At 49.3% G+C, this 25,556-nt stretch overlaps 1 protein-coding gene across 1 annotated transcript in view; it reads right to left on the bottom strand.

Moving 5' to 3' along the window:
- The window catches only part of GFRA2 (GDNF family receptor alpha 2), a 66,680-nt gene that overhangs the window by 27,127 nt on the left and 13,997 nt on the right, over positions 1-25,556 (bottom strand). The window contains exons 3-4 of the mRNA XM_006258381.4: positions 21,607-21,690; positions 11,623-11,971 (exon numbers count right to left, since the gene is read on the bottom strand). Of these exons, the coding sequence (XP_006258443.2) occupies positions 11,623-11,971; positions 21,607-21,690 (433 nt within the window). The remainder of the gene's footprint in view (positions 1-11,622; positions 11,972-21,606; positions 21,691-25,556) is intronic.

Here is a 25,556-nt window from a genome sequence, read left to right as displayed (position 1 = left end):
CCTCTATCTGAAGCATTCAGAAAATAGCTATCTACAGAACTGCTTTCAGCTGTAATGGAAAACTGATGGCTTTTATCTCCCCAACTTTATGACTATTGATGGGACGGAGGCTGGTGTTTGACGACCATTTAATAGCCGGCCCTATGCCGTCAGAGAGAGGCAGCAGAAAGCAATGAAACCTCCGGAATGATTGTCTGGCTGAAAATTTGCCACCGAAGTCCAGTAAACAAAGCAAAAGTCTTTCCAGCAGGAGGAGGCAATAGGGAAATCACAAGCAGAAAAGATCTTCCAGCAATCATCCTCTGCGAGCAATACCATGCCAAGGTCATTCTCTGTCCCACAGGGCCAGCCCTCCTGCCTGCCCAAACTGCTGCCTAAAAGGGAAGAAATATTTTTCAGAACAAAGGAATCAGTCTACTGAATCCGAGCCGTGGTCTGTCTACTTCAGTATTGAGCATGGCCAACGCCATAGGGTGAGATGTGACAGTTCTCCTAAAGCCCCAGCTCCTGGATTCATGTGATAAGTGAAAATCTCAGCCATTAATTCAAAAATAAATTACGTGCCTTTCTGGGTGCAAAGAAAAGCAGGAAAACAGAAATAGCAGTTAAACCTGAGAGGTACAGAAGCCAGAAGTCAAATGCAACAAGCCCCAAATGAGAGCAATGTAGAGGGCAGAAGTACCATGTCAGAGGATTTCAAGATTTAAGTTTGACTTCATTCCAAATTGGTGTGAAAACCATTTTTTTTTTTAAAGCATAGTTCCAGGAAGATCAATGTATCTTTCTTTAATTGTGTCCCTTTTTATTCTGTATTAGAGTATGCCAAAAAAATTTTAAAAAATCAAAATGAACATTTACAAACTTTTTCAGCTGCAAAACCATCAAAAATAAGACATAGCGACTCTGTCAAAATTTCACCCCTTTTCTTCTGAATGAAAACTGCTCCCCAAACGGACAGGCTGGGATTTCAAGTAACCTTCAGAGACCAAAGCAAGATGTCTTATGATAGTTTCCCTGACAAACTTCCCTCGGCACATATCATATTAAAAAATCCTTGGGAATTAACCCTACATCGCGATTTGTTCAAGGACCGACTCAGAGAGTGAATTCTTGTATCCAAGAAATAGTAAGAGCCAGTTAATTCAAAAAGGAAGTTGCAAGCAGGGAGCAAGTATGGGATAGTCTATCCGAGCAGAGCCTTCTTCCTTAACCCATTTATTAGCAGCTCAAACTCCAAAGGAAGAGGGTTTAAACCTCATCCAGCTGTTCTCCTGCCATATACATCAGTCCTTGCTCTGAATCTACTGCTGGCTGTTTTGTGAGGTTGCCCATCAGGCTGCTTGATCTCCCATGACCTCCACTTGCAGGTTTTAGGGTGGTAGTGGGATAAAATGAGGTACCTCTAAGATAACGCCCATCCCCCAGCACATGCTAAGGAAGAAAAGTTTCTACTGGGAACCAACGGGTCTTTATGCTTAACACAGCCAGAGACCTTGACCAGAGTCACAACATCTGACTGGTCTGGTGGTCTCCCCTACCTACAGTCCTATCTAGCCACACCATGTGTCAGCGCATGGGAATCACTACCCAACCCAGGACTTCTCACAGGTAGCTCTGCATGTCTGTCCTGAACCTGTGCATTGTTATGCTGAGCTCTGCCCAGACACCTCAGTCCTAAACTGCAGGAGCTCCTGGGTCCCACATACACCTCTGGCTATACCCAGCAGCTCCAATCCTGAACCTCTGCCCAGCAGGGAATGGCTGGTATTCCTGGTGTAGAAACCTCCAGCCCACCCACATTGCAGGCAAACATTTGCTTTCCTTGTGCCAAGAGCTTTGAGTAGCTTCCACTGCGATCGCATGCAGCTGCTTTCTTGCTGACGGCTGTGCACCAAACCCTTGGAGAATACTCAGAAACTTTTTTGGTAGCAACAGTGGTGTCTGTAGCCAGCTTGCCGTCACAGCTTGTGTCTGTAAGCTAATCCTGTTTACTCCTTCCAATAGCACAGACTGTGTACATGCTCCATTGACTAATGCACAACTCTACTTTCTTCAGCACCACAGCAAGAAGCCTTTCACCATCACTGCCGCAACTCACAGGCATCAACCAAGATGATCCAAGTGTCCAAGTCACAAAAGCAACCACCCGAATGGATATCTTGCCCGACAGCACGGCCAAGGACCGAGCAGGCCACGGAGTGGGAACTCCCTTCCCTTCCTGTAGGAAAGTCCTGCAAGCCTGGATTGAATTTTGCCTCGTCTCTGCCCACGCGGTATTGTCTCCTGCAAACACGGCAGCATGGTCTGATGCAAAGCCCACTGAAGCCAAAGGGAGTCTTTCCACTGAGTTCAATGGGCCTCCTGTTTTTGGAGCCCAAGCCCACTGGTTTTGGGAGCCCAAGCACACGCCGTGCAAAGGACCGTGGTTTTCTGAACCTGGGTGTTCAGCTCGGTCTGAAAATGTGGCAAGCTGGACACTTTAAAAAGCTCATTTTAGAAACATCTTCCCCAGCCCTCACTTCACCAGAACCAACGCAGCTGTCCCTGCCAATTGTGCTCTCCAGCACCATGCTCATGGGACATCTGTTGTTTCCCTTGCGAATGGCCCACATCCAACTGCACTGGGACAAGCACTGCATCCAGCCCTTCTCCATCTCCTGTGCTTATATGAACAGCATCATCACTCTGTTGCTAGTACAAGCAGCTTGGGTTTTTTTCCCCTTTGGTTTGTCAGGGTTATTTTCCTACACCAACCACTGTGAGATAACAGCAGAAATCTCTGCTTAAAGGGTCTCCAATTACAGTCTGTGTTGCTTTCCATTAGCAGTGAAGTTGGAGGCTTAATTACCTCCCATTCCAACACACAAGCTTTATCTCTTCTCCCGTCACTCCAAGGTACCATTGCAGTTTGCTGATTTGTTTCGCAGTTCAATCAACACTCCTGGTCCCATGTAAAGATAAGGGAGAGGAGCATCATTCAGCGATGTAGGACCGATAAGGTACCTGCACATAACACGTTCTTAAAGGTTCTGTCAATTGACTCAAGCCTACAAAATTGACCGTCACCCTCAACAGTTACTCTTGAGTTACAGCAGGCAGTGACTAGTTGGGTCATCATTACTAGGTCTCAGCATCCAGCTGGGAGAAGGTCTGTGGATGCTGAGCTCAATTGAAAATCTCACTGCAAATGTCACAGCGAGCACAGAGCTCTTCAAAGAACATGACTAATTCTCCATCTCCTTTCTCTTTTTTCCCCTTGTCTGTACCTCTTAACTTCTACTGCCTGTCCCCATCACACTACCCCTATAAAATAGGCCTCGGGGTAGCAAGACCATGAAGATGGGGCTCAAAACTAACTCTGCACTGCCTTATAATGGCCCAGCGACTACACCCCCATAACTCTGCCCTTTACTGCACAGAAACAGAACTGCTCAGTGGTGTGACATAGGCCCCGTACTGCTAACAGCAGGTGGTGAATCTTTTTCAGCTCCCATCTGCAGGAACAGTACCTTCTGAAGCAGGAGGATCCACATGAAGCCAGAGGTAGCCCACAGTTTGTTAGACCATGAGTATGCTGGCTGCAGAGGAGCTCCCACCAGCTGGACCTGAGGACAAAGAAGTGGGCACCCTGGAATGCAGCAGAGCCCATGTCTGAGCAGGAGTGTGGCAGAGGTCCTGTAGCCATCACTCCTCTGCCCCTCATGACACTCAGAAGTATTGCAGAGTCTATAAGGGCTGCACAAGGTTGCTCTCCAATCACAGCAGGTGCAGAGCAAGCAGAAGCAGAGCATGCATGCTCTATTTATACATGTTTCCCACCACCCTGAAGTGGAATTACAGCCTCGTTGGTGGCTTAGGGCCAATGCATCCTTATTTATCAGTGCTCAGCGCCTGGAAGACAAATAAGGGATGGGAAACATCTTTCCAGTGACAGACAGATCTGGGGCTCTTCCTGCTGCCCCTTGAGCAGGCGCTGAGCTGCTCTGCCAGCATGCCCTGCCTAAGGCCCAGGATGATGCATTTGATATTATGGGAAGGTTTTCACACATAGCATCCCAGCTGCCACACCAAGCCCCTGATGCAGCAATACTGCATGGATCGCTAGGGAAGGGCTGCTAGCAATGGCTGGGAGGTGGAGGAGTTCTGTTCTGAGATGGAGCTGGCCACCAAGCCAGGCTCACTAGCCCTGGGACCAAACCTGAGCAGCTTGCTCTGCGAGACCCCCAGGCTTTCCTGTTGTGATGCTGATGAGAAATGCAGCCAGGACAGCTTCCAGGTTCCCACATCACTTCCATCTCAAGCTGGAAGGAGACAGGTGAAGCGGACTTCAACAGTGGGGCCAATGCCTCATTCCAGGGTGAAGGTAGTTTAAGGGATGTGGACTCCATCTACCCCATTCCTAACAAGAGCCAGGTTTGCATGGGGTGCCATCTCATTACCAGCTGGGCAATCAAGAGCTGAGCTTTCGACTGCTTGCTGACATTTATCAGACAGCGCCTCCCACCTGCAGGGCTTACGAGGTGGTTTTGAAATTGGAGCTAGCGCTATTTAACAGGTTGGTCTGTCTGGTTCGGTCATGTGTGATCATGGTGGGTGCTGGCCCAAGCAGTGAGAAGTCTTGTGCATCCCAGACTCTATCACACTTGGAGCTGCCTGCATGCCACCTACCATCTGGCACTTTCTAAACTCCAGAGACAGGAACCCCTTAATGCAGGGCAAACCCCAGTAACCTAGATATTTGCAAGCTGGAGCGTGCAGTGTTAGAAAAAACCTATAAGCAAGCACCAGTGGCCTTGGCATGGGTTGCCAATCTGTGGGACTAGAATCTAGGTGAGCAGAGATTGAGTTTGTATGAGTTCAGCATGGCGTGCACTGTCAAGGGAGACAAAACGGGCATCAAACTCTGTGCTGCCCAGTGTTAGCATGCCCTACACCACCCTAGGAAGGGCAAGTGATATCACTCAACGAGCAGGGACCTAATCAGGGCAGTTCCCGTCAATTCTTGGATACATACAATCGGTTCAGCAACCAACAGGGTAGAGCCTGCCACAGCCAAAGAGCTAACCCCTCTGGAAATGGAGACACGAGCCAGCATAAACTGCAGCCTTTCCAGCTGCTGCGCGAGGGAGGGAAGGGGGCTGGACTCCTGTGGGAAATGCAGGCTCCCAGCCCATCTGAAGGGACAGCGCTGCAACTAGATGACAAACGGACAGGCAGCTAGGTAGACAGACAGACAAAGTCAAGTAGACAGGGTAGTGAGAGACTCAGACGTGCCAAGACAAATCTGGCTCTAACGAGGTTTGTCCTTGGCTTTTTACCATCAGTTGAGATTTTCATCTCTCTGATCTCAGGTGACACTTCCTCCAGACCCCGATGTGACTGAAGTGCAGGCTCTCAGACGTCTGTCCCCTGCCCCTTCACACACAGATCCAAGCTCTATCAACTAGACCAGTGGTTCTCAACCTTTTCAGACTCGAGGCACCCCTCAGAAAATGCTAGCTCTAGGTTTTCACTCTTTTGTTGACCACAGAAAAGTAACAGAGCAGTTTTTCTGTTGCGAAGAACTCAGCAAGACCCCAAAACTATGGATTGGTATTTGAAACCTCTGAGTCTATCTTGTGAATCATGGTTGCAAACCTAACAGTGCAAACTGGGTGACAATCCATGGCACCTCTGAAAGGATCCCAAGGCACCCCAAGGTTGAGAACCATTCAATTAGACTGACCCCCAATGTTTGCCATCCCAGAACACCATCTTCTGCAAAATGCCGCTGTAACTGTTAGCAAAAGCTACCAGTCACTCTGGCATGCGTGTACTCCAAGGGGCCCCTAGGCCATTCATCCCTCTCCAACACACTTCAGCTACACCCACAAATGCATCAGACTGCCCCACTCCCTGAACAACCTTAGGAAAACCTTCTTCACAGTGACCAGGCTGTGGAATAAGCTCCCTCCAGAGATGGTGCAATTGCCTAGACTGGAGATCTTCAAGAGGAGACTAGATGGTCACCTTGCTGGGGTCACTTGACCCCAGTTGTCTTTCCTGCCTAGTGCAGGGGACTGGACCCGATGATCTTGTGAGGTCCCTTCCAGCCTCACAATCTATGAATCCCAACACACCGCTCACCCTAACTGGTATATAATGTACACATACATGGCTGACAAATGCACAACTCACATGCACACAAATCTTTCTCGAGGAGAGATCAAAGAGGCAGGATTTGCTTTCTTTCAGACCTCCTTGTCCAAGTCGCACCTGGCTGTATATTCATCCCACCTGCTACCCAGAAACCTCTGTGCCTCCATCAGCAATTTCAATGGAAAAGCTGGCAAGGGTTTGCAGAGCACAGGAACTGCATAGCTGCACTCCATGAGCAGGGAGACATCACTATGCTGTTGCTTGGCTCTGTGGGGCCTGGCTGAGCTGGCCTGGGACTGTGCCTTCATCTTAGCTCCGGCTTTCCACCACAACACCAGCACTCACAACACCGAGGACTCTTCAACTCCCAAAGTCCTCAGCAAATGTTAAGAACAACCAACCCTGAAAGAATCACCCTCAACAGAAGCAGGCTATAGACTTTTAAAACAAAACCCTCACCCCCAAGCACGGTGGAGTCTTTTTACTTCGGAAAGGCAAAAATGCCAGAGACCCCATGATATCCACCAGGGATTGGCAATTACTCTGTTTCATATGGAAGATACCCCAATACCATGGTGATGGGCAGTGGTATATAAAACCCTAAGGTAACTAAGCTTTTACCTTTAGGGTTCAAGCTTGAAGCTGGTTGAGGGCAAAAATACTAAGAGCACTACATCACCTCTGAAGGCAAGGGAATACGTGCTGCCAAAACCACAGCGGGAACCTTCACTCAGATCTACAATGGAGGAGCCATCAAGACAGGACCGGTGAGAGCTAGCAGAGCTGTCAGGGCTCGGGAGTGAAAGAGCAGGACTTTCACTGCAGATCAGAGATGCTGGACAAAGATACAAGTACACACAAAGCTCATGCATGCAAACACACAGTGCGGTCTCCACACATGCTCAGCCAAAGCACCTGCTAGAGCCATTTCCATTCCCAATGCTGGGAATCAAATCTCCTGTTTAGCTCTCAGGGCAGCAGCTAAAGAGAAAATTCCTCTCTTGCTGCTTCTGCCAGCTTCCCCAGAGGGAAGGCTCAGTGGAGGGGCTGGGCAGCACCTGGCTCCAGACAAGTCTCTACTCTTAAAGAGATTTACAGCTGCAAACACAAGGAGGTCAAGTTTGCTGCCCAAGTGTATCTATCCTGGAGTGCAAAAAATGCCAGGGCAGGGCCACACTGGCTGCCACAGGCACCTCGGATCCACTACTCCTTCCCAAGCCAGGACCTGTAGCCCAAGACAAGTACCATCCTAAAACCATGGCAGAATTATAGTCAGGGTAGAAGTCTGGCATAATGTGCCCATAGAATTAGGGAAGAGGACTGGAAAGTGTGTGTGTGCGGTCTAATAGAGCAGAGGAATATGGGTAGTCAGGACTCCTGGGTGCTATAAAAGGTCGACTTCACCACCCTTGAACTTTCATACAACTCAAAGTGCTCCACGGGCCATCATCACAGCTCAGGGCACCCTATAAGACAGGTGCTTAGCATCATCACCTATAGACATGGAAAAAAATTAAAAAGAGTGATTCAAGTCAAACTTTCCAAAATGTAGCTTCTACAGGCAAGTACCCGAGTCCTGGCCTCCCACTCTAACCACTACGCTTCACTTCTTTTCCAGCATTAAGAAGAGAAACCCAAAGCCGTGACTCAGTGCCATCATCAATGCCCCTTTTTTTGCCAGGAACATATTTCAAAGTTAAACAACACAGGAAAATATCACACACTTTCCCACATCGGTGCGGCTCTCTCCTCTTCCCGCCTCAACTTCATTTCATGCTGGAACGGGCCTATAATTAATGCTCTGAAGCTCTATATTCTCTCAGGCATTCTCTCAACACTTTCCTAATGCAGGTTATTTCCCTCCCGGAGTCGGATGCATCCAGAGCGTTTAATGTCTGAGCAAGCGTCAGACTCGCATACCTGCTGACGGAAAGCTGCCATTAATTTGGCCGCCTTGCAGAGCCAACCTGAAATCTTTTATTCATAGACATTGGCTTATTGTATTACTTTTTGATAAAAAGCCACACTGAGAAGTTTCAAACGCATTCATTTGCTATGAGAAGAGGAGTGGAGATGGTTTTATTTATTCTTTCTGGCACTCGCCTCTGGAAGCCGACACCACCTCAATAGGGAACGGACACACCTCCAATATTAAACGAGTTCTTTATGGGCCTGATTTGCCTCTGCGGAGGGCAACGGGAGATTTTGCTGTATGATTAATAAGGTTCATAACGGAGCAAAATCCTGATCCCCCTTGACTGACTTCGCAGGGAAAGCAATTGACTTCACTGATAGAGACGACTCAGGCTTGGAGGTTTAAAGTGACCCAAGGGACAGATCTATCTGTGGGACTTCAACGGCCCCATCAGCAAAGTGTCTGAGCACCTCTCACTCTTTAATGTATTCATCCTCCCCGTACTCCTCCGAAGGAAAACATTGCTGAGGTTCACATTTCCCTGATGGGGAACTGGGACACAGAGGGCTAAAGTGACTTCTTCAGGGCACATTGCAGGGAGCTATTCTCTGCCCCACCTATGCCTTAAGCACCGAGCTGTCTTTTGTCTCTCAGCACCCATCTCCCAACGAAGGTCAGAGCTGCATGAGGCCCCAATCTGCCCAGGACAATGCAGAAGGTAAGAGCCTTGGTATTAGTATAACAGCAAGCCAATGAGACCAAGGCCCCCTGTGCTGGGGATTAAACACACATGTAAGGAATAGCTTCACTGCAGTTAGAAGTGGGCCAGCAGCTCCTGCAGACCTACCCCAGTGGGCTTTAAACCTGAGACTGGGAGCAGTATAACTGCTACAAGATTCATAGATGTTAGAGTTGGAAGGGACCTCAATAGATCATCGAGTCCGACCCCCTGGATAAGCAGGAAAGGGTGCTGAGTCTAGATGACCCCAGCTAGATGCTCATCTAACCTCCTCTTGAAGATCCCCAGGGTAGGGGAGAGCACCACCTCCCTTGGGAGCCCGTTCCAGACCCTGGCCACTCGAACTGTGAAGAAGTTCTTCCTAATGTCCAATCTAAATCTGCTCTCTGCTAGCTTGTGGCCATTATTTCTTGTAACCCCCACGGGCGCCTTGGTGAATAAATACTCACCAATTCCCTTCTGTGCCCCCGTGATGAACTTATAGGCAGCCACAAGGTCGCCTCTCAAACTTCTCTTGTGGAGGCTGAAAAGATCCAGTTTCTCTAGTCTCTCCTCGTAGGGCTTGGTCTGCAGGCCCTTAACCATACGAGTGGCCCTTCTCTGGACTCTCTCCAGGTTATCCGCATCCCTCTTGAATTGCGGCGCCCAGAATTGCACGCAGTACTCCAACTGTGGTCTGACCAGCGCCCGATAGAGGGGAAGTATCACCTCCTTGGACCTATTCGTCATGCATCTGCTGATGCACGATAAAGTGCCATTGGCTTTTTTGATGGCTTTGCCACACTGCCGATTCATGTTCATCTTGGAGTCCGCTAGGACTCCAAGATCCCTTTCCACTTCCGTGCTACCCAGCAGGTCATTCCCTAGGCTGTAGGTGTGCTGGACATTCTTCCTCCCTAGGTGCAGCACTTTGCATTTCTCCTTGTTGAACTGCATTCTGTTGTTTTCTGCCCACTTGTCCAACTTGTCCAGGTCTGCTTGCAGCTGTTCCCTGCCCTCCGGCATGTCCACATCTCCCCACAGTTTTGTGTCATCTGCAAACTTGGACAGAGTACACTTCACTCCCTCGTCCAAGTCACTGATGAAGACATTAAAGAGTATCGGTCCAAGGATCGAGCCCTGCGGGACCCCACTGCCCACGCCCTTCCAGGTCGAAACCGACCTATCCACCATGACTCTCTGGGTGCGACCCTCCAGCCAATTCACCACCCACCGGACTGTGTAGTCATCCAAGTCACAGCCTCTTAACTTGTTCACCAGTATGGGGTAGGATACCGTATCGAAGGCCTTCCTGAAGTCTAAGTATACGACATCCACCCCTCCTCCTGTGTCCAGGCGTTTCGTAACCTGGTCATAAAAAGAAACTAGATTGGTCAGGCACAATCTGCCTGCCACGAACCCGTGCTGATTTCCCCTCAGCATAATTTGTCCTGCCGGGCTCTCACAAATGTGAGCCTTGATAATTTTTTCAAAGACTTTGCCAAGGATGGGGCAGTCTACAGCAAAAGCAGCCTTTGAAAGCTTGTTGAAGTCCAGCCCAACCAGGCAGTTGGTTCAATACAAGATATCATCATGGCTGTAACGTCACCCCAACACCACCAAAGCTTTCACAGGATTTTCTCCCCCTTTTTGGTCAAAATCAAATGCAACATTATCCATGCACCAGAGTGTTTCCACTAGTTCCCCCAGCTTTGTCAGAAACAAAAAGGTATTCATCACACAGCGGTAGGAAGGAATCAATATGGTAGATGGAACAATCTGAGCAGCTGAACCTCCACACCCAAGACATGACTTTCACAGACAAAACACCTCTTTCTCTCTCTCCAAGTCTACATGCAGGTAGGAGAGCTCTTCTCCAGGCTCCAAAGCAAGAGGAGCATGAACACAATCCAAAGACCAAGGTATATTGGCACGTGCAGTGTCCAGAGTCTACAGGCAGGAAGCCAGCTTATCCTGGTGCTCATATCCAGGTAGTGGCCATGCTCACCTCAGCCACCCTCACCTCCAGGACAAGGAATTGAATGCGAGTGCTGCAGGCACCCTGCTGCCAACCAGCATAGCAGCTCAAGTCCTTTGCTAAGTCGCAGGCTTCTCCCAAGGAACAGGAGAGCTAATTAATCCACCTGCAAGGTGCTAGCCATGAAACATGACAGCACGAGACCATCACTAGCGCAACAATGACAACTGTCTCACTTGCTATAGGTGCAAATCAACACAGCGCTACAAGTCCTGAAGCTGGACCCCCCCATCCCACTGCATACCAGATCTCCATAGTCCCTGAAGTCTGTGGAGGTGCAAAGCAGGTCACACCAGTGCAGAATCTGATGCAATTATTTCCACACCTGAAGAAGAGCTGACTAGCCAAACACTTCACAGAGCCAGAGGGTCCAAATGGCTGGTGACAAGACAAGGCCAGCAGCCAGCCAGCCCCAGGTCAGAGTACAAGAGAAGCCATTGACATGCACACGGGAGAGCAGCAGTAGGAGACTCTGGCAACCAAAGAGGGCTGCAAACTAACTGTAGCATCACAGCATTTGGGCAGCTCAACCCCATCTTGCCTCCAAATGACATCAGGACACAATACTGGGATTTTACCAGGGCTCCCTCCCCAACTCCAGCACAGCATCCCCTCTGCCCACTCATCACCTGGGCTGGGAGGAAGGGAGGAACTGGGAACAGGGGAAGAGACTCCCCTTTACTGCCCCCCGCCCCCCTCCCCCCCCCAGCCCTCCCAGCTGCCTGGAGGACCTGGGAGGGACCCAGGTTTGGTGAAAAGCTAGGCAAGGAGCTGGCACTGACGGTGTGACAGCTGGGGTAGGGTAGCCCTTACCGGCAGAGATGGTCCGTCCGGCACATGTTCCGCAGGTCCAGGCAGTTAGGCTTCTCCTTGTCCTCGTAGGAGCAGGAGGGGACGATGGTTTGCCGGCGGCGCTCAGCACAGGCCTGGTCCTTGCAGGAGCAGAAGAGCAGGCGGTAGGTGTACTCGCTGGGCACACGATCAAAGAACTGGCGCAGGGCCTTGTGGCACTTGCGGCGGTTGCAGCGCTCGGTGGCCGAGATCTCCTTGCTGCAGGTGGAAATGTAGCCAGAGCGCAGCCGCTTGCAGTTGTCGTTCAGGTTGCAGGCTTTGGCTGCATCGAGGCAGTGGTTACTTTTGGAATTGGTGGCGGGATCCATTCCTGCCCAAGAGAGGGAGACAGGGTTACAATCACAGAGTCACAGAAGATGAGGGCTGGAAGGGACTTCAGGAGATCACATCTAGTCTAACCCCCTGTTCCAAGCAGGACCAACCCCAACTAGATCATCCCAACCAGGGTTTTGTCAAGCCGAGTCTTAAAAACCTCCAAGGATGGAGACTCCACAACCTCTCTGGGTAACCTCTGCTTTACTACCCTTCTAGGCAGAAAAATTTTCCTAATATCAAACCTCAACTTCCTTGTTGCAACTTGAGCCCATTGCTCCTTGTTCTGTCATCTGCCACCGTCAAGAACAGTCCAGCTCCATCCTCTTTGCAACCACCCTGCAGGGAGTTGAAGGCTGCTATCAAATCCTCCCATAGTCTTCTCTTCTCCAAATTAAATAACCCCAGCTCCCTCAGCGTTTCCTCATAAGTCATGTTCCCCAGTCCCCTCACCATTTTTGTTGCCCTCTCTCCAATGTGTCCACATCCTTTCTGTAGTGAGGGGGCCCAAAACTGGACACAAGACTCCAGATGTGGCCTCACCAGCACCAAATAGAGGGGAATAATGACTTCCCTCAATCTGCTGACAACACTCCTACTAATGCAGCCCAGTGTGCTGTTTATATTTATATGTTGGTTTATATTCAGCTTATTGTCCGCTGTAACCCCCAGGTTCTTTTTTTTGCAGACCTGCTGCTTAGCCAGTCAATCCCCAGCCTGTACCAGTACATGGGATTGTTCCATCTTAAGTGCAGGACTTTGCCATGATCCTTATTGAACCTCATGAGATTTCTTTTGGTTCAATGACAAGTAGAGGACAAGTGTGGAAGAATCAGAATAGCACCACAGTCTTATTCATACTTAGGCCTCAGGCCTCTCTGCTTTGCCAAGGCATGACGACTTTGTGAGCTCCCTCCCAGCCCTTCTTTCCTATGATCCTAGGAATAGGGCATTGCACAAACAAGAATCAAGCCCCAAGAACAGCAACCTGGGCCTGGGGTGTCTTGCATAGAGCACAGATTTCCAAGGGCACTCAGAAGCCAGTGGTGCCCAGAGAAGGAAGTGGAAGCCAAGCAGCAGAACTAGCTCCCAGGCCCACCAGCCCTTGTAGACCTCACTACCCATTCACCAGCATGAGGCCCGACTGAGTGCACAGAGCTTGGGCAAAGTGGAGCACCAACCATCTGAGAGAAGGGTTGGCCGAGCATGGTAGCAAGCCACCTAGAGCTGGGGCTGCCTACCCCACGCCTGGAGTCCATGTGTTCTCTGCCTGGACATAGGGGAATAGCTGCAGAGTTTGCAAACCAGAAGGCTGAGGAAAGGTTGAGGGCATGAGCAATTAGGAAAATGCAGTATCCACTGAAGCACTGGATGCTGCTCCTCTCCATCCACCTGCTGCAAACTTTGCCCTGAGAATGCAGAGCTGGATCAGCTTCTGCCTCAAGGGATTTTTCTATGGGGTGCAAGCACTCAACATCCTTTCATGCCATACCCAAAGTTTGGCTCCTTTGCATCAGAGTCAGAAAGCATGAGCACTGTCCTCCCTCCCTCCCACACACGAAGACATGGGAGTCTGGAGCCGATTCACCTCTTCAGCTCCTGCTTAGCAGGCCCCAAATCCACCACTCTGCCTATGGTTGATGGGTGTATCTACAATCAGGACTGGGTCTGCACTGAGCCAAAAATGCATGGTTCCCTGAAAGTCTGCCCAGATTAGGGGTCCTCATCTGGCATGCAAGCAGTTAACCCGAACCAGACAAGAAATGGCTATGGGATCAAGTAATATTCAGTGCCTGACTGAGGTCATGAATTTGCAATATATTTGTAGTCAATTATTCAATGAATATACATTAATTATTCACCAGGCTCTGGAGAAGAGCAGCCCACAACAGTGTACAAGGGCCAAGCCAGGGAATGCTTCTCCTTTGATTCTCCAAGGAGCCTGGTAACCTCTACCCCTGTGTCTTCTCGTCCTTTGGTCCCAAGGCAGCTCCCCCAGCACAGAGGCTTCTGCAGTGGGCTAAGCCAACATTAGCATAATCAGCACAGCAGCCCCTGTAAATATGTATGCAATGTGCTTCCAAAAAGAACTTCCCATCTCCCTGCATGTCTAACTGTGCCAAGAACAGGGCCACGTGTGGCCTGGCAGTGACAGGGAGAAGGGGGTTAAGTGGAGACTGCTGATGGTGAAAAGGAAACTGTGGCCTGCCAAGTGCACAGCTGGATGCCCTGCATCTGCGCCTGGAATCCCAGCAATCAGCAAAACCGGGAGAGGGCGGGGGGAACACACATCACGCAGAAGGAGCAAACGTGGAAATTTTTGTCTAAGTAATGAATTGCCCTTGGAGAGCCAGGTGCTATTTTAAAGTCACCTGACTGTACCAGTAATTTCTTCCCTAATTGCCCCTCCCCAGTTAACCAGCCAGGATCCTGGATTCTTCCTTTATTCTCCAGTTTCCCCTGGCAGAGACAAATGGCAGCATCAAAGAGGGTTTCCTAACAGAAATATTTGCAGAGCCCTAGCAATTAGCAAATGGCAAGCAGCTGCCTAGGTAAAAGCCTCCTTCTCTGGTTTCCACCCCATCTTATTTTGTTCCACTGTTGCTGGCTGTCCCCACTACCAGCTCCCTACAGTCAGCCCTCTATACCACAGCACCTGCTCAGAGAAGCAGGGAACGGGAGCATCCATGGAGCCCTCTCTCTGACTATAAGCGTTTCAGGCATCATAGACAGAAGCCCAGCCTGTTACCCAGCTTTCCAGTGTCTTTCCCTGTAGCAACCTCCGCTGGAAGAGGCTAAAACCAGAGTGGCTGAGAGCTTCCCTAATCCCCAGGCTGAGCTCCTGGGATTGCCTTGGGTTGAGCGATGCTACATTTGGTACAACCGTCATTCTCGCTCGCAGCCAGCACTACTCCGCATGACGCACTGCATTTGAAAATGCAGCGTGTGAAAAATAGCTGTCGACCTCCACCCAAACACATGTGCATCCCATTACTGATCCCACACCATTCCCCTGGCATGGCTTTTGGAAAGGCCTCTGAAGATATTGAGGCAATATTACATATTAAGGCAACATACATCCCTGGAAAACTACAGCTCAGGGTACAAGAGCAAACTCAAAGACCCACTCCCCCTTCCCAAACAACATGCTTGTAATTTGGCAACTTCTTCATATGCCACGGTGATGACATAGTGGGGTCAGGGCGTTGTAGTTGTGATGGTCCAGGAAATATGCAAGAGGCAAGGGTTCCTGGGGGATAATTTTTATGGGACCAAATGTATTAGAAAAGATGCTAGGCAAGCACCCTTTTTCAGGTCTTGCACAGTGCTGGAAGACAGGCAGCCAGCCAGAAATGGAGGTCTCACTCCATCTCCTAGACCCTCCTTTTTAACATGTCCAACAGACTAAACCTTGCATCCAGGATCTGTTTTGTACTGGGGCACAAGCCCAGCTGGGTACCAGCCTCGGGATGTCATTTGGAAGAGCTGAGACACATCAGTCTCTCTCCTCAAAGCCCCATAAATGGTTAACGAGAGTGGAACGCGATGGCTTTCCAACATGCCGGCATCAGTGTGAGTTCTATGCAAAGTGCCAGCTTATTGTATAATCCTTACGAGCACCCACTCCTGCCCTACCCGAGACCTGCAGAGACCTGGATGCATTTTAATAGAGCTGATGCTTGAAAGAGCGCAGTTTCTGGGGAGCTCATTAATAAGGTACAAGCATTAACATTTCATGAGGTGGAAAGGAGCTGGGATCTGAGGAGGTGGGGCTTTCGGAGGGAGCCCTGGGGGAAAGTAGTGCAAACAGTCCGTACCCTTTACCCTTCCTCATGGCATGGATGGGACTCATGTAGTACCAGAGAGCACTGAGCTCAGGTGGGGACCCCCCCAGCATTGGAGTAACAATCCTAGCGACAAGGGCAGGGAGAGCACGGGAGGCAGCTAATGGGAAGGCAGTTGCGCAAATGGAGGAGGAAAGGACCGAGACTCTACAACAAGGACATCAAAGCTTCCTGCCCACAGAAGGGGCTGGTACAACTAGCCTCCTCTGCAGCCCTCTCCTACACACAGCTCTACTGATGCCTGTCGTTCTTCCCTCGCAGCACCCAGGGCTAGTCCTGTCCAAGGTTCCCCACTTTGCTGCTGCCTGCAACGAGGCCTCGCTGTCATTCCAGCGTTGGCCTCTCTGGAGCAGAGATGGCTAGTTACTTATGACAGGTCAAGCATTGGGTGTTACCGATTCAGATGACAAGGGGCCAGAGGAAGGCAGGACATGCAGCGGAGATGCCAAGAAGCATCAGACCCTGGAAGTCCCAGCCTCTCTGCATTGCCTCCTAAGGTATTGCAGGAGCTCCCAATCAGGTCAGCCAGGCCACGGCTAGCAAGCGTTTTGTGTACATCACCTCCCTCTTTGCTTACACAGCCCCTTTATGAAAGGGAAGTAATCCCACTGCTATCCCCACAGGCAATTAACACTGCTCTGGCTCAGCTTTGTTATCGACAAACAACAGTAACAGCTCATTTGCTTCAATCGCTTGGGCTTCAGGTCAGGGCGGGGGGGATCCCAGAGGGGCAGCTTGTTCTCCTAGCTTGCTAACATCACAGCCTCATTACAGTTCTGCATGCAAGGGCAGAGTGAGAAAGCTCAGCCAGGTGGAGGGGAGGAGTTGACAGTAGCCACTGCATGAAACTCTGGCCTCTGCCGCCCATAAAGGACATTGGAGGCAAAAGGATTTGGGTGTGGAATAGAGGGGACCTGCTGCCCAAGACGTGAAAGAGGGAGGCGCCAGCAAAACGGCATAGGGGAGTAGAGGGAAAGGCAAGGCAGGGTTTGGAGATTGCCAGGGCCAATGAGGGAGGGAGGGGCATCAAGCAGAAAGGCAGGTGGAAACACTAGGGCAGGGGCATTGGCATCATCTACCAAGTCCGCACCAGGGTGGTGGATTGTGAAGCAATTGTAACCTCCATGGTGTCGATGCTCTGACAGCCAGTTGGTGAGGAACCTGATCCTGTGAAATTTAAATAACATGTTTTTCTGCATCTGGCTTTGGATGCAACCTAAAGATAATCATATTATGCCCCATGCTGCTGTGAAAGCGATATGGCCCTCTGTGCAGCCTTTTGCCGCAGCCCGCCCGCCAGACCCCCCACGGCAGAGGGTAAGGCCAACCCCACACTCTAATAAGTGTCGCTGCATCCAAACAAAGACATTCCAGAGCTATTTCTTTTTAGTTTTATTTGGTGGGAGGGTGAATAAATCAAACCATGAACCCATAATCCCCATCCCCACTGCTTTTGCTTCTCTTATGATCCACCAGCTAAATCTTTCCTTGATGATAATTTAATCCAATAACGGGGAGCTGGGCAGGGAGGGTGGGGTGGGAAGGATAGATGCTATTGTTGTCTGGAACCCAGAGCCGACCCATTTGGGAAGGAGCTTTGCAAATTTGCTTCAGAAGCAAAAGCCAGGCTTTTAAATTCAGCCCAGAGATGAGTTCATTTAGCCACCCTGTAGAGCTTATGGCCTGTGTCTGCCCAAGCCCATAGCACAATCTGGGCTCTGGGTTCAGTTGGGCATTACTGCAATGCGGCCAATAATTAGTCAAGCAGCTGCCTTCAGTTTTCTTTTATGGTGCTGAACAGAGCAGGAAAGGGACAAGAAATCCACTTCCCGCTCTGCCTGGGACTGGAGGCTTGGAAGTGAACAAAACTGAGAACAACTATGCTCACATTAGGCAGGCCACTGATGTGACACCAGAGAATGACAGCTCAGAGGCTGCGAGCAAGACCCCTCAGTGCACTGTCAAGGTTGTGGACTAGCCAGATGCTTCGTTAGCCTCTGCCTGCCAAACCACAGTCAGTCTAAATAGTAACAGGGCTGTGCTATCCCCTCCTTCACCCGTGCCCCAAGCAAGCCCTTCCCAGCCAGGCCAGCCAGCACAGTAAGAAGCACGTGAGCTACTCTGCTGCTCCTGCTATGAGTATTAACCTCTCAGCAGAGCACAGCAATATGTCACTTCGCTGCTGACAGAAGCAGCCGTTTGTGACCTTAACTGCTTTTATTTGGAAGAAACGGAAGGGACATTTTTCTATTAGTCTGCCCCAATGCTGGGAATGCTCTCTTAAAGAAGCCCTAACCTTCCAGACAGTGCAATGAGGCATGTAATACATCTCTGCAGAGTAATCAGAGTCTGGCCCTTCCGCTCCATTCTTGCCTTCTATATTATCATGGCTGAACTCAGTAGCTATAGCAACATGGCCCATCTGGAAGGCTCCTGGGTTCCTCCAAGCAAGAGGTACAGGCTAGGCTTGTACCCAAGGGTGCCTTAGGAATGGGGGAGCAAGGGAAAAGAAGACCTGCCTGGTCGCAGGTTTACGTGGCTGGAGGGCAGCTGACTGCAGGAGAGGGCTGGCACTACCGCACTGGCAAGGTAGCGTTGATGGCTGTCCCAGCGAAGAGACCTGCAAGCAGATTTCGAGGGCGTTTCAGAGATCCCGCCATTAGAGGAAGAACACCAAGATGGCGTGAGAAGAACAACAGACCTCAGCCACCTCTTCAGACAGCTCGCACTGTCCTTTCTGACCTCCGTCACAAGGTGGTGACACGAACACCTCCAGGAGTCGCTTGGGATCAGAGAGCCCACAATTCCCAAGACCTCGAAAGGATTTAAAGGGATGAACGGAGGGTGCTCAGCTCTGTCCTAAGAGTTGGGTCCCCTCAAGAGGTCTCAAGACAGGCATCTCAGCCTGCAATAATGCCCCTGAACAGGTCATCTCTAGAGACAGTACCTGGGATCTCGGCACCTGAAGGGATGGGCTTTTCCTGCCTGAACTGAGCTGTAGGATCAAGTTCCTACATGCGAAAGGAGTACCAGACTCAGGTTTATGCTCCGCAGCAGAAAGCTATATTAGGATGGAAGGAAGGTGCGAATTCTTATTGCTAAAGCTAAAAACACATTACCAGGATGTGTTACAGCCCAGGAACACCAGAATGAGGGGCATACTTAAGAATACGTGCCAAGATCTGGAAATGCAAGCCTCTGCCACACAGATAAACTAAACCCTGGTTGTGCCCCTGCAAACCGAAGACCTGCACTTTGCTGGTGTGGGTTCCAGGTAGCCGCTTTGGAAAGCATAGGCCCAAATGTCCCAAGAGACTCCATCTCAGCTTCCTTCCCTTTCCCAATTCCACTCCAAATGAGCACAAAACCCCAAAGCGGGTTCTTCTCCCATGAAGCCCAGCAACACTTGTGTGGCTGGTCCAATTAGTCTAGCCTAATCTTCAATTCCAGGGCAAGGAGCTTTTTACTAGGTAGCAAACAGATTTCAATACACAGAGATATTTATTCCCAAGAGCCAGGAAAAATCTTGGTTTTAAAACCACTGGATTAAAAATTTAGCAAGCTTTGAAATTTCCATCTCACAGAACACATGTCAACATTCATTTCCGTCCCAATACAGAACAAAATTTTTTTTTTGCGGGACAGAATGGTCTAAAAGTTGCGTTTTGGAGAGGCTGAGGTTTCCTTGCTTCTACATTTTTTAACTGAAACATTTGGACTTTCCTGAAATTAGCTGGCTGGGTCCACGTTGCCCTACAGGTATTATTGCTTCTGTGGCTATGAGCTGGGCTCCCTAGAGGACAGCCCTTCCCCCAGGGCAATGAATTTAAAAGGCAGGTTCATTTTGTTCTTAACTGACTCAGAAAGGAATTGTTTCCAGTCCATTCAATAAAGAAAAGTGTTCCAAGTCAGGTCAAACGGATCTAGGCAAAAAAAAAATTAAAAAATCATTCCAGTTTTCCCAGTGGAAAGCAATGCTGTTAATGTTGCTTTGCACAAATGGAACCTTTCTCCATGGAATAAAAATTAAAAAAAAAATAAATAAAAAAGAGCAATTTCATGGAAAGGCCATTTTCAAGGAAGGAAAAGTCACTTGCTGGAAGTTTCCAAGCAGCAATTGTAGGCCTCGCAACTAGACCAGGCCAAACTGTGCCTTGCTCTTGCTCTCTGGGCTGCTCCAACACCATGCTGTTCATAAATGTGAAGGTTCACAAGGGGCCCTAGGGGCTCCAGTGAACAAGTGATGGTCAATAAACCAGCCCTGTCTGAAGAGTACCTTCCCCCAGCACATCACTTAAACTTTTCTACTGTTTCAAACTGGGACCACCAAACCACTCCAGACCCTTCTTGTCACCTGGAAAAATTCCAGGAGGCAGGAAACCAGGAAATCCACCCACACACATCTCCACTCATTGAAAGACTCTCTTCTAAACAGATCTGCTCCATCTCTGGGCACTTATAAGTGCTCAAAGCTGGCCCAAAAGCAAGGGACAAGCGGCCACGTCCCCTGTCCACAGAGGTTCAAATCAGGCCAGATAACCTCCAGGCATTCCTTCATGAGTATGGATTTCCCCCTCCTCCTCCTTCCCATGCCTGCTTGCTACAGCAGCGGTCATCCTACCCAGAGAACAGGGATGGTACCAGTCTCAGATCCCTTGCAGCACTGGGAGCTTTGTCTAAGCGTCTTCCTCTGGGGAAATCTTAGCTTAATGGCCTAGGCAGGCTGCTGGGGGAGAGAACACATTGTGTGTGTCTATGAGACAAATGAGCAAATTACAACATCTCCAGCCTACTATATCAGTTCCTTATTACATGATGCTTGGAAGCAGCTGGGTCCAAAGGGAGTGGAAAAAAATAAAAAATAAAAAAACCCCTAAACCACAGCATCTTTGTACAAATGCCACTCCCAGGAGGAGGCTGTTGTTCTGGGCACCATCACGAGTGGAAGATAAGAGCTGAGAGCACCTTCCAGCCTCAGCGCCATTTCTTCACTTCCTCTTCACCTGCTCCCCGTTGCAAGGGACTAACATTTGGAGATGAAAGTTAAACTTGCAAACATTCAAAACGGGAAGCAGGGTTGCAGCTGCATGCCAGTTTGTATGGCACAGCTGTTAAGCCTACACCCGCCTGTAGCTGTTTAAGCGAGCTAAGTCACTCAGCTGCTCTGTGCATTGTCTTTCAGCCTCATCCTGCATTACTGATAAGCCCACATCAGTCCAATGCTTTGGAAATGTAGCACCAGGATCTGTACTCAGTTACTCTGGTTTAAATGCCAAGTCAAGCCACCAAAGCTGATGCAAATATACACCAGCTGATCTGAGACAAGGCTCTGGGGCTATAGATCTGAGACGCGCACACAGACAAAAAAGCATGGTTCTGTTGCCAGCGAGTTGCATGATCACTTGCCCAGTGCATAGCAGGTCTAGCCAAACCCAGAAAGGGCCTTGTTGCTACTGATCCTAATCTTTAAACTAATTTGATTTAAAGCATTCTTATCCCAGACTTAAGCACACTCACACAGGGAGGTAATTGAGAATAAATCTCCAGGCCTCTCATGACGTCATCCACAGCTATAGGCAGAAACAGGTTAGCCAGATAATTAAGATGTCAAGGAATAAGGATGCAAGGGGTGCAGCTAAGATTTAAGGAGGTGGTAGACAGGCTGGAAGGGAAGGGAATGAGGAATGGGAGAAGGAGCCGCTAATTTTCATTTCCATGGAGCCCGGTAGCAGGTTTATTCACAGGAAAGGGAAAATAAAGCAGTGAAAGCATGTTTTGTTTTTATTACCTGAGAAAATTGAAGCGAGTCTGAATATATCAGAGAGACGAGAAGTGACTGGCTCGTAAGGCGAAGCTTCATAAAATTCTTCTCCTGGAGTGGAAGAAAGGAAAAAAAAAAAGATGGAAAAACCTACAACGAATAAACACAATAGCCACCTCTGCTGTTGCTACGCTGCCAGCTTGCCCCCCAACCCCACAGCCACTCTAGGAAAGCTAATTATAAGATACTCTGACTGGTATTTGCAAAGGCGTCTTATAGAGAATTAAGCATCCAAATCCCCTTGACCCGTCAATCGTTTTGGGGGGTCAGGAAACTTTCCCGTTTCAGTTTTTTTTTTTAAATAAGAAGATTGATAAAGAAAAGCCAGCGTGACTTTTGGCTTTGTCCTTTTATAGTTTAAATTTAATGAAGACTTCAAAATGCAACCTTCTGATTCACTCAAGACGAAAGGTCTCTGGGTTTGATTTACAGTCCCTGAAAACATGAGAGATTTCTCAATCCAGTTCAGGAGGGGAAAGGTTTGATAAGGCCAAATTTTTTCTGTAATAGAAAACTGTCTTCCACTCAGCTGTAATTATAGTTCATTTTGGAAAAATAGGAATCTTTGATGTTTCAATAGGAGAGCCAAGACCCTACCCAGGACTTACACAGTCATCCTGTCGTATCAGAGGTACTCCCACATGCGAAAGAATTTGCCACTGCAGCCCTATTGTGCTGAGCCCTTGCTGCCCCCATTACAAAGATGAGAAATGAAGACACCGAGAATATTTTCTGAGCAAAGTTGAGCCGAGTCTGCTTAAGGTAGAGCAAGACGCCGAACCCAGATTCCTCTACCCTCAATGCAGCACCTTAATCATACGTGCGAGGAAGGACTTGAGTGGGGTGGGAATACTGAAATTTTACCCGTTCCCCTCTGCAGCCTGCTAACTCCGTTTAGAAATCTTTATTAATCATTCTCTACCCAGGCTTGGTGTAGTGAGAACATTTGCAAACCCAGCTTCCAGCCCACAGTGCTGTCACTGACCACAACCTGAAAGCTGGCCCGACAAAGTCTCAAGAGCTTGAAGCCTGATGAAGGGGACTGCAAAAGCAAACAGAAGAAAGCTGCCAGTATGAGAGGCATCCCTTTAAGCCTTGAAGGAAAATGCTCATGGACTTCACATAGGTCAAAATTTGCCTAGAAAAGACTAGTGAGCTCACAAGACTTTTTTTTTTTTTTTTTTAAAGGAAAGTTTTTCGTGTCCCAAGCCAAATCAATGCCAAATCCATAAGTCAGTCCAGAACCATATGTGGTCCTACTACCAGCAAATATCCTCCACTCTTACCAGGGGCTTCAGACATTTCCAAATCCTTTGGCAGGCATCCTATATGCCAGCCCAAGCCCAGAGACTTGGGGTTCAGATGCCCCCAAGTTTCACTTGCCCTCAGCCATAAGGCCCCAGCAGCAAGCGAGGAAGGAGTCTCCCATTTCCATAAAGTAGGCATAAAGCCAAGATCTTCCCACTGGAAGTGAAAGTGGGAAGTTAACTATACATTACCTCCATGGGTACTACCCCGTGCCAGGACAGTGGTCTTCCCCGGGTGCTAGGAAAACCGCCTTGGTGGTCACAGTGTTTCCCCTGCCAGGTAAGCTCACAAGACTGGAGACCAAAAATCCCTAGACCTAGAGCAACTCTTAGAAATAACAAGGTTTGTTCTTTGAAACTGTCTCCATACTCCTCACACGTACACCTGCACGGTCTCCATCTAAGAAGAGATCAGTGAAAGCATCATTAACAGCAGCGCTTTCCACTGGAAATAGGGGCTCTTGATAGAGGAAGTGGTCTCCTCAGCAAGGAGAAAAAAAAAACAAAAATCAATGTAAGGCGCTTAAAGCCCCCAGTGAAGACTGACCAATAGCCTCATGCATCGATTTCCATTCCTTTCAATGTGCGTCCGCCTCATCTCCATAGCGGGTAGGAGAAGCAGGGCACCTCCACTGATAGTTCTTGCATAAAAGGCAAAGCTGGCAGAAGCGGAAGTGTCTTATGGTGGTGATGGATGAGCTGGGGCTGCACAGGAGGCGTTAGGAGCGGCTGAACTGCCACACCACACGTGGCCTCATGAGCCAAAGAGGATGCTCGGTTTAACCACAAAGACCACACTGAGTCCCTGGAGGCAGAGGCTGACCCGGGTATGGCATGGCTCCAAGCTGGCCCTTTGCCCAACAGAGGGGATTCTCCAGGACAGGAATATGCTATTAAACACAGAAGCCATTTCCCCCCCAACACAACAGCTGTGGCCAGGTCCTGCTCCATGCTACCCCCTACACCAGCATAGACCTGCTGGTGCACCAGGCTTTGGTGGCATAGCTACTAGTGTAACTGGGAATAACATGGTCCTGCTGGGCCCAAGCTGGGAAAGGACTGAGCAGCAATGTGACTGCCTGGGTAATGCACTGTACTAGGACTCAGGGGATGCGATGCCTATCCCGCACTTGGCCAGAGAGACCCAGAGTAACACATGCTCACCTGACCCTCCATATCCAGCTCCCTCTCTCTACGATTTAGGTAATTTCTCCTCTGTCTAACTTCTGAGGTAGGGACTTTCACAATGTGTGTGCACAGCACCTGGCACAGCTGGGCCCTGATCCCAGTGACAGCCTCAGCTTGCTGCTGTAATATAGATCAAAATCACACTTTGCTGTGGTCAGTGGCTTACACCCAGAGCCTCCCCTGGAGGGAATAATACCACCTTGTCCTTTAAAGTCAGTGCTGAATGCAGCCATCACTCAGGCCAGCATGAAGCAGGTTTCCTATGCAACCACAGGCAATGCCCCTACTTTGCAGATAAAAAGACCTCACACTTGGGGGGGGCTCTGAACAAGCAGCAAGTTCACTAGAGGGGGAAGACGCTCAGGCAGAAAGAGGGTTAAGAGGCTTCTTGCCTTTGAGAAGTTTCTAGCTTACTAATTCTAGCCTGTGCTCACTCAGGATATTATTAGCTTGACAAAGGTAGCGTTTATTCCATGATTAAGAAATCATTTGATACTTTGCCCTGGAAAACAGACTTATTAACAGGCAGGAAGCAATCAGGAATAGCCGAGGCCCAATCCACCAGCTCCTCTGTAGACAGCTCTGAATGTATTTCATTACTGGAAATTGTTCCAGAGGATTGCAAGGCACGACGAGCTGCCAGGGACCAGGCATCAAGAGCACCCTCCTGCCCTGCCGAAGCCAGAGCACACAAGGGGCAGATCTCGAGCACAGCCTCATCCGGTTCCAACATCATTGTTAGTGTTGGCTGCCTATTTGGGGGTCTCTGAAAAAATGGGTTGGTGGGGTCTCAATCCACTTCCCCACAGCCACGAGTCTTCATTTGACTGGATAAAGAAGCCACCAGTATTAGTCTTAGTCAGGCTTGCGGCTAAACAGCAGGCCCCTGGATTGTGCTGTACACTAGGGTTAATCTTAACAGATTTGAGGTCAATGATAATACAAACAAACATACATGAGGCCAGGCAGTTCCCCTAGCACTGGTCCACGATGACTCACGCACCAGTCACAGCTTCTTGGATCTCCTATCTAATGTCCACTGTCCAGGAACCAGCCTGTCCAAAGCCATCCATGCGTAAAAAAGGGATTGAGCATAAAAATACTGGCCCCAGGTGCTGGTTGCTTCCACAGCAACTCCTCAGCTAACCCACCTCCTGACAAGGCATCACTCCCATAATCAGGTTCCCAGTAGCCAACACAAAAGCCTCAACTGCCTTTTGAGATGGGGCAGTGGCACCATATTATGTGCCTATTTTTCCCTCCCTAGGCAGACCAAAGATCCTAGACAATTGCTATCTGCAAAACTTGCTTGAGGCTTGCATATACAACTATAGTACAGATAGCGCTTCATAATAATAATCCAGCCGCTCCTTCCCCCTGCCCTTACAAAACAGGGTAGTTATATAAACCTGGAAGGGAGTC

Source organism: Alligator mississippiensis, chromosome 7, assembly GCF_030867095.1.
Source record: "Alligator mississippiensis isolate rAllMis1 chromosome 7, rAllMis1, whole genome shotgun sequence".
Classification (NCBI taxonomy): Eukaryota; Metazoa; Chordata; order Crocodylia; family Alligatoridae; genus Alligator; species Alligator mississippiensis.
The sequence above is the reverse complement of the archived record's forward strand: the minus strand, read 5'-3'. Positions and strand labels throughout refer to the sequence as shown.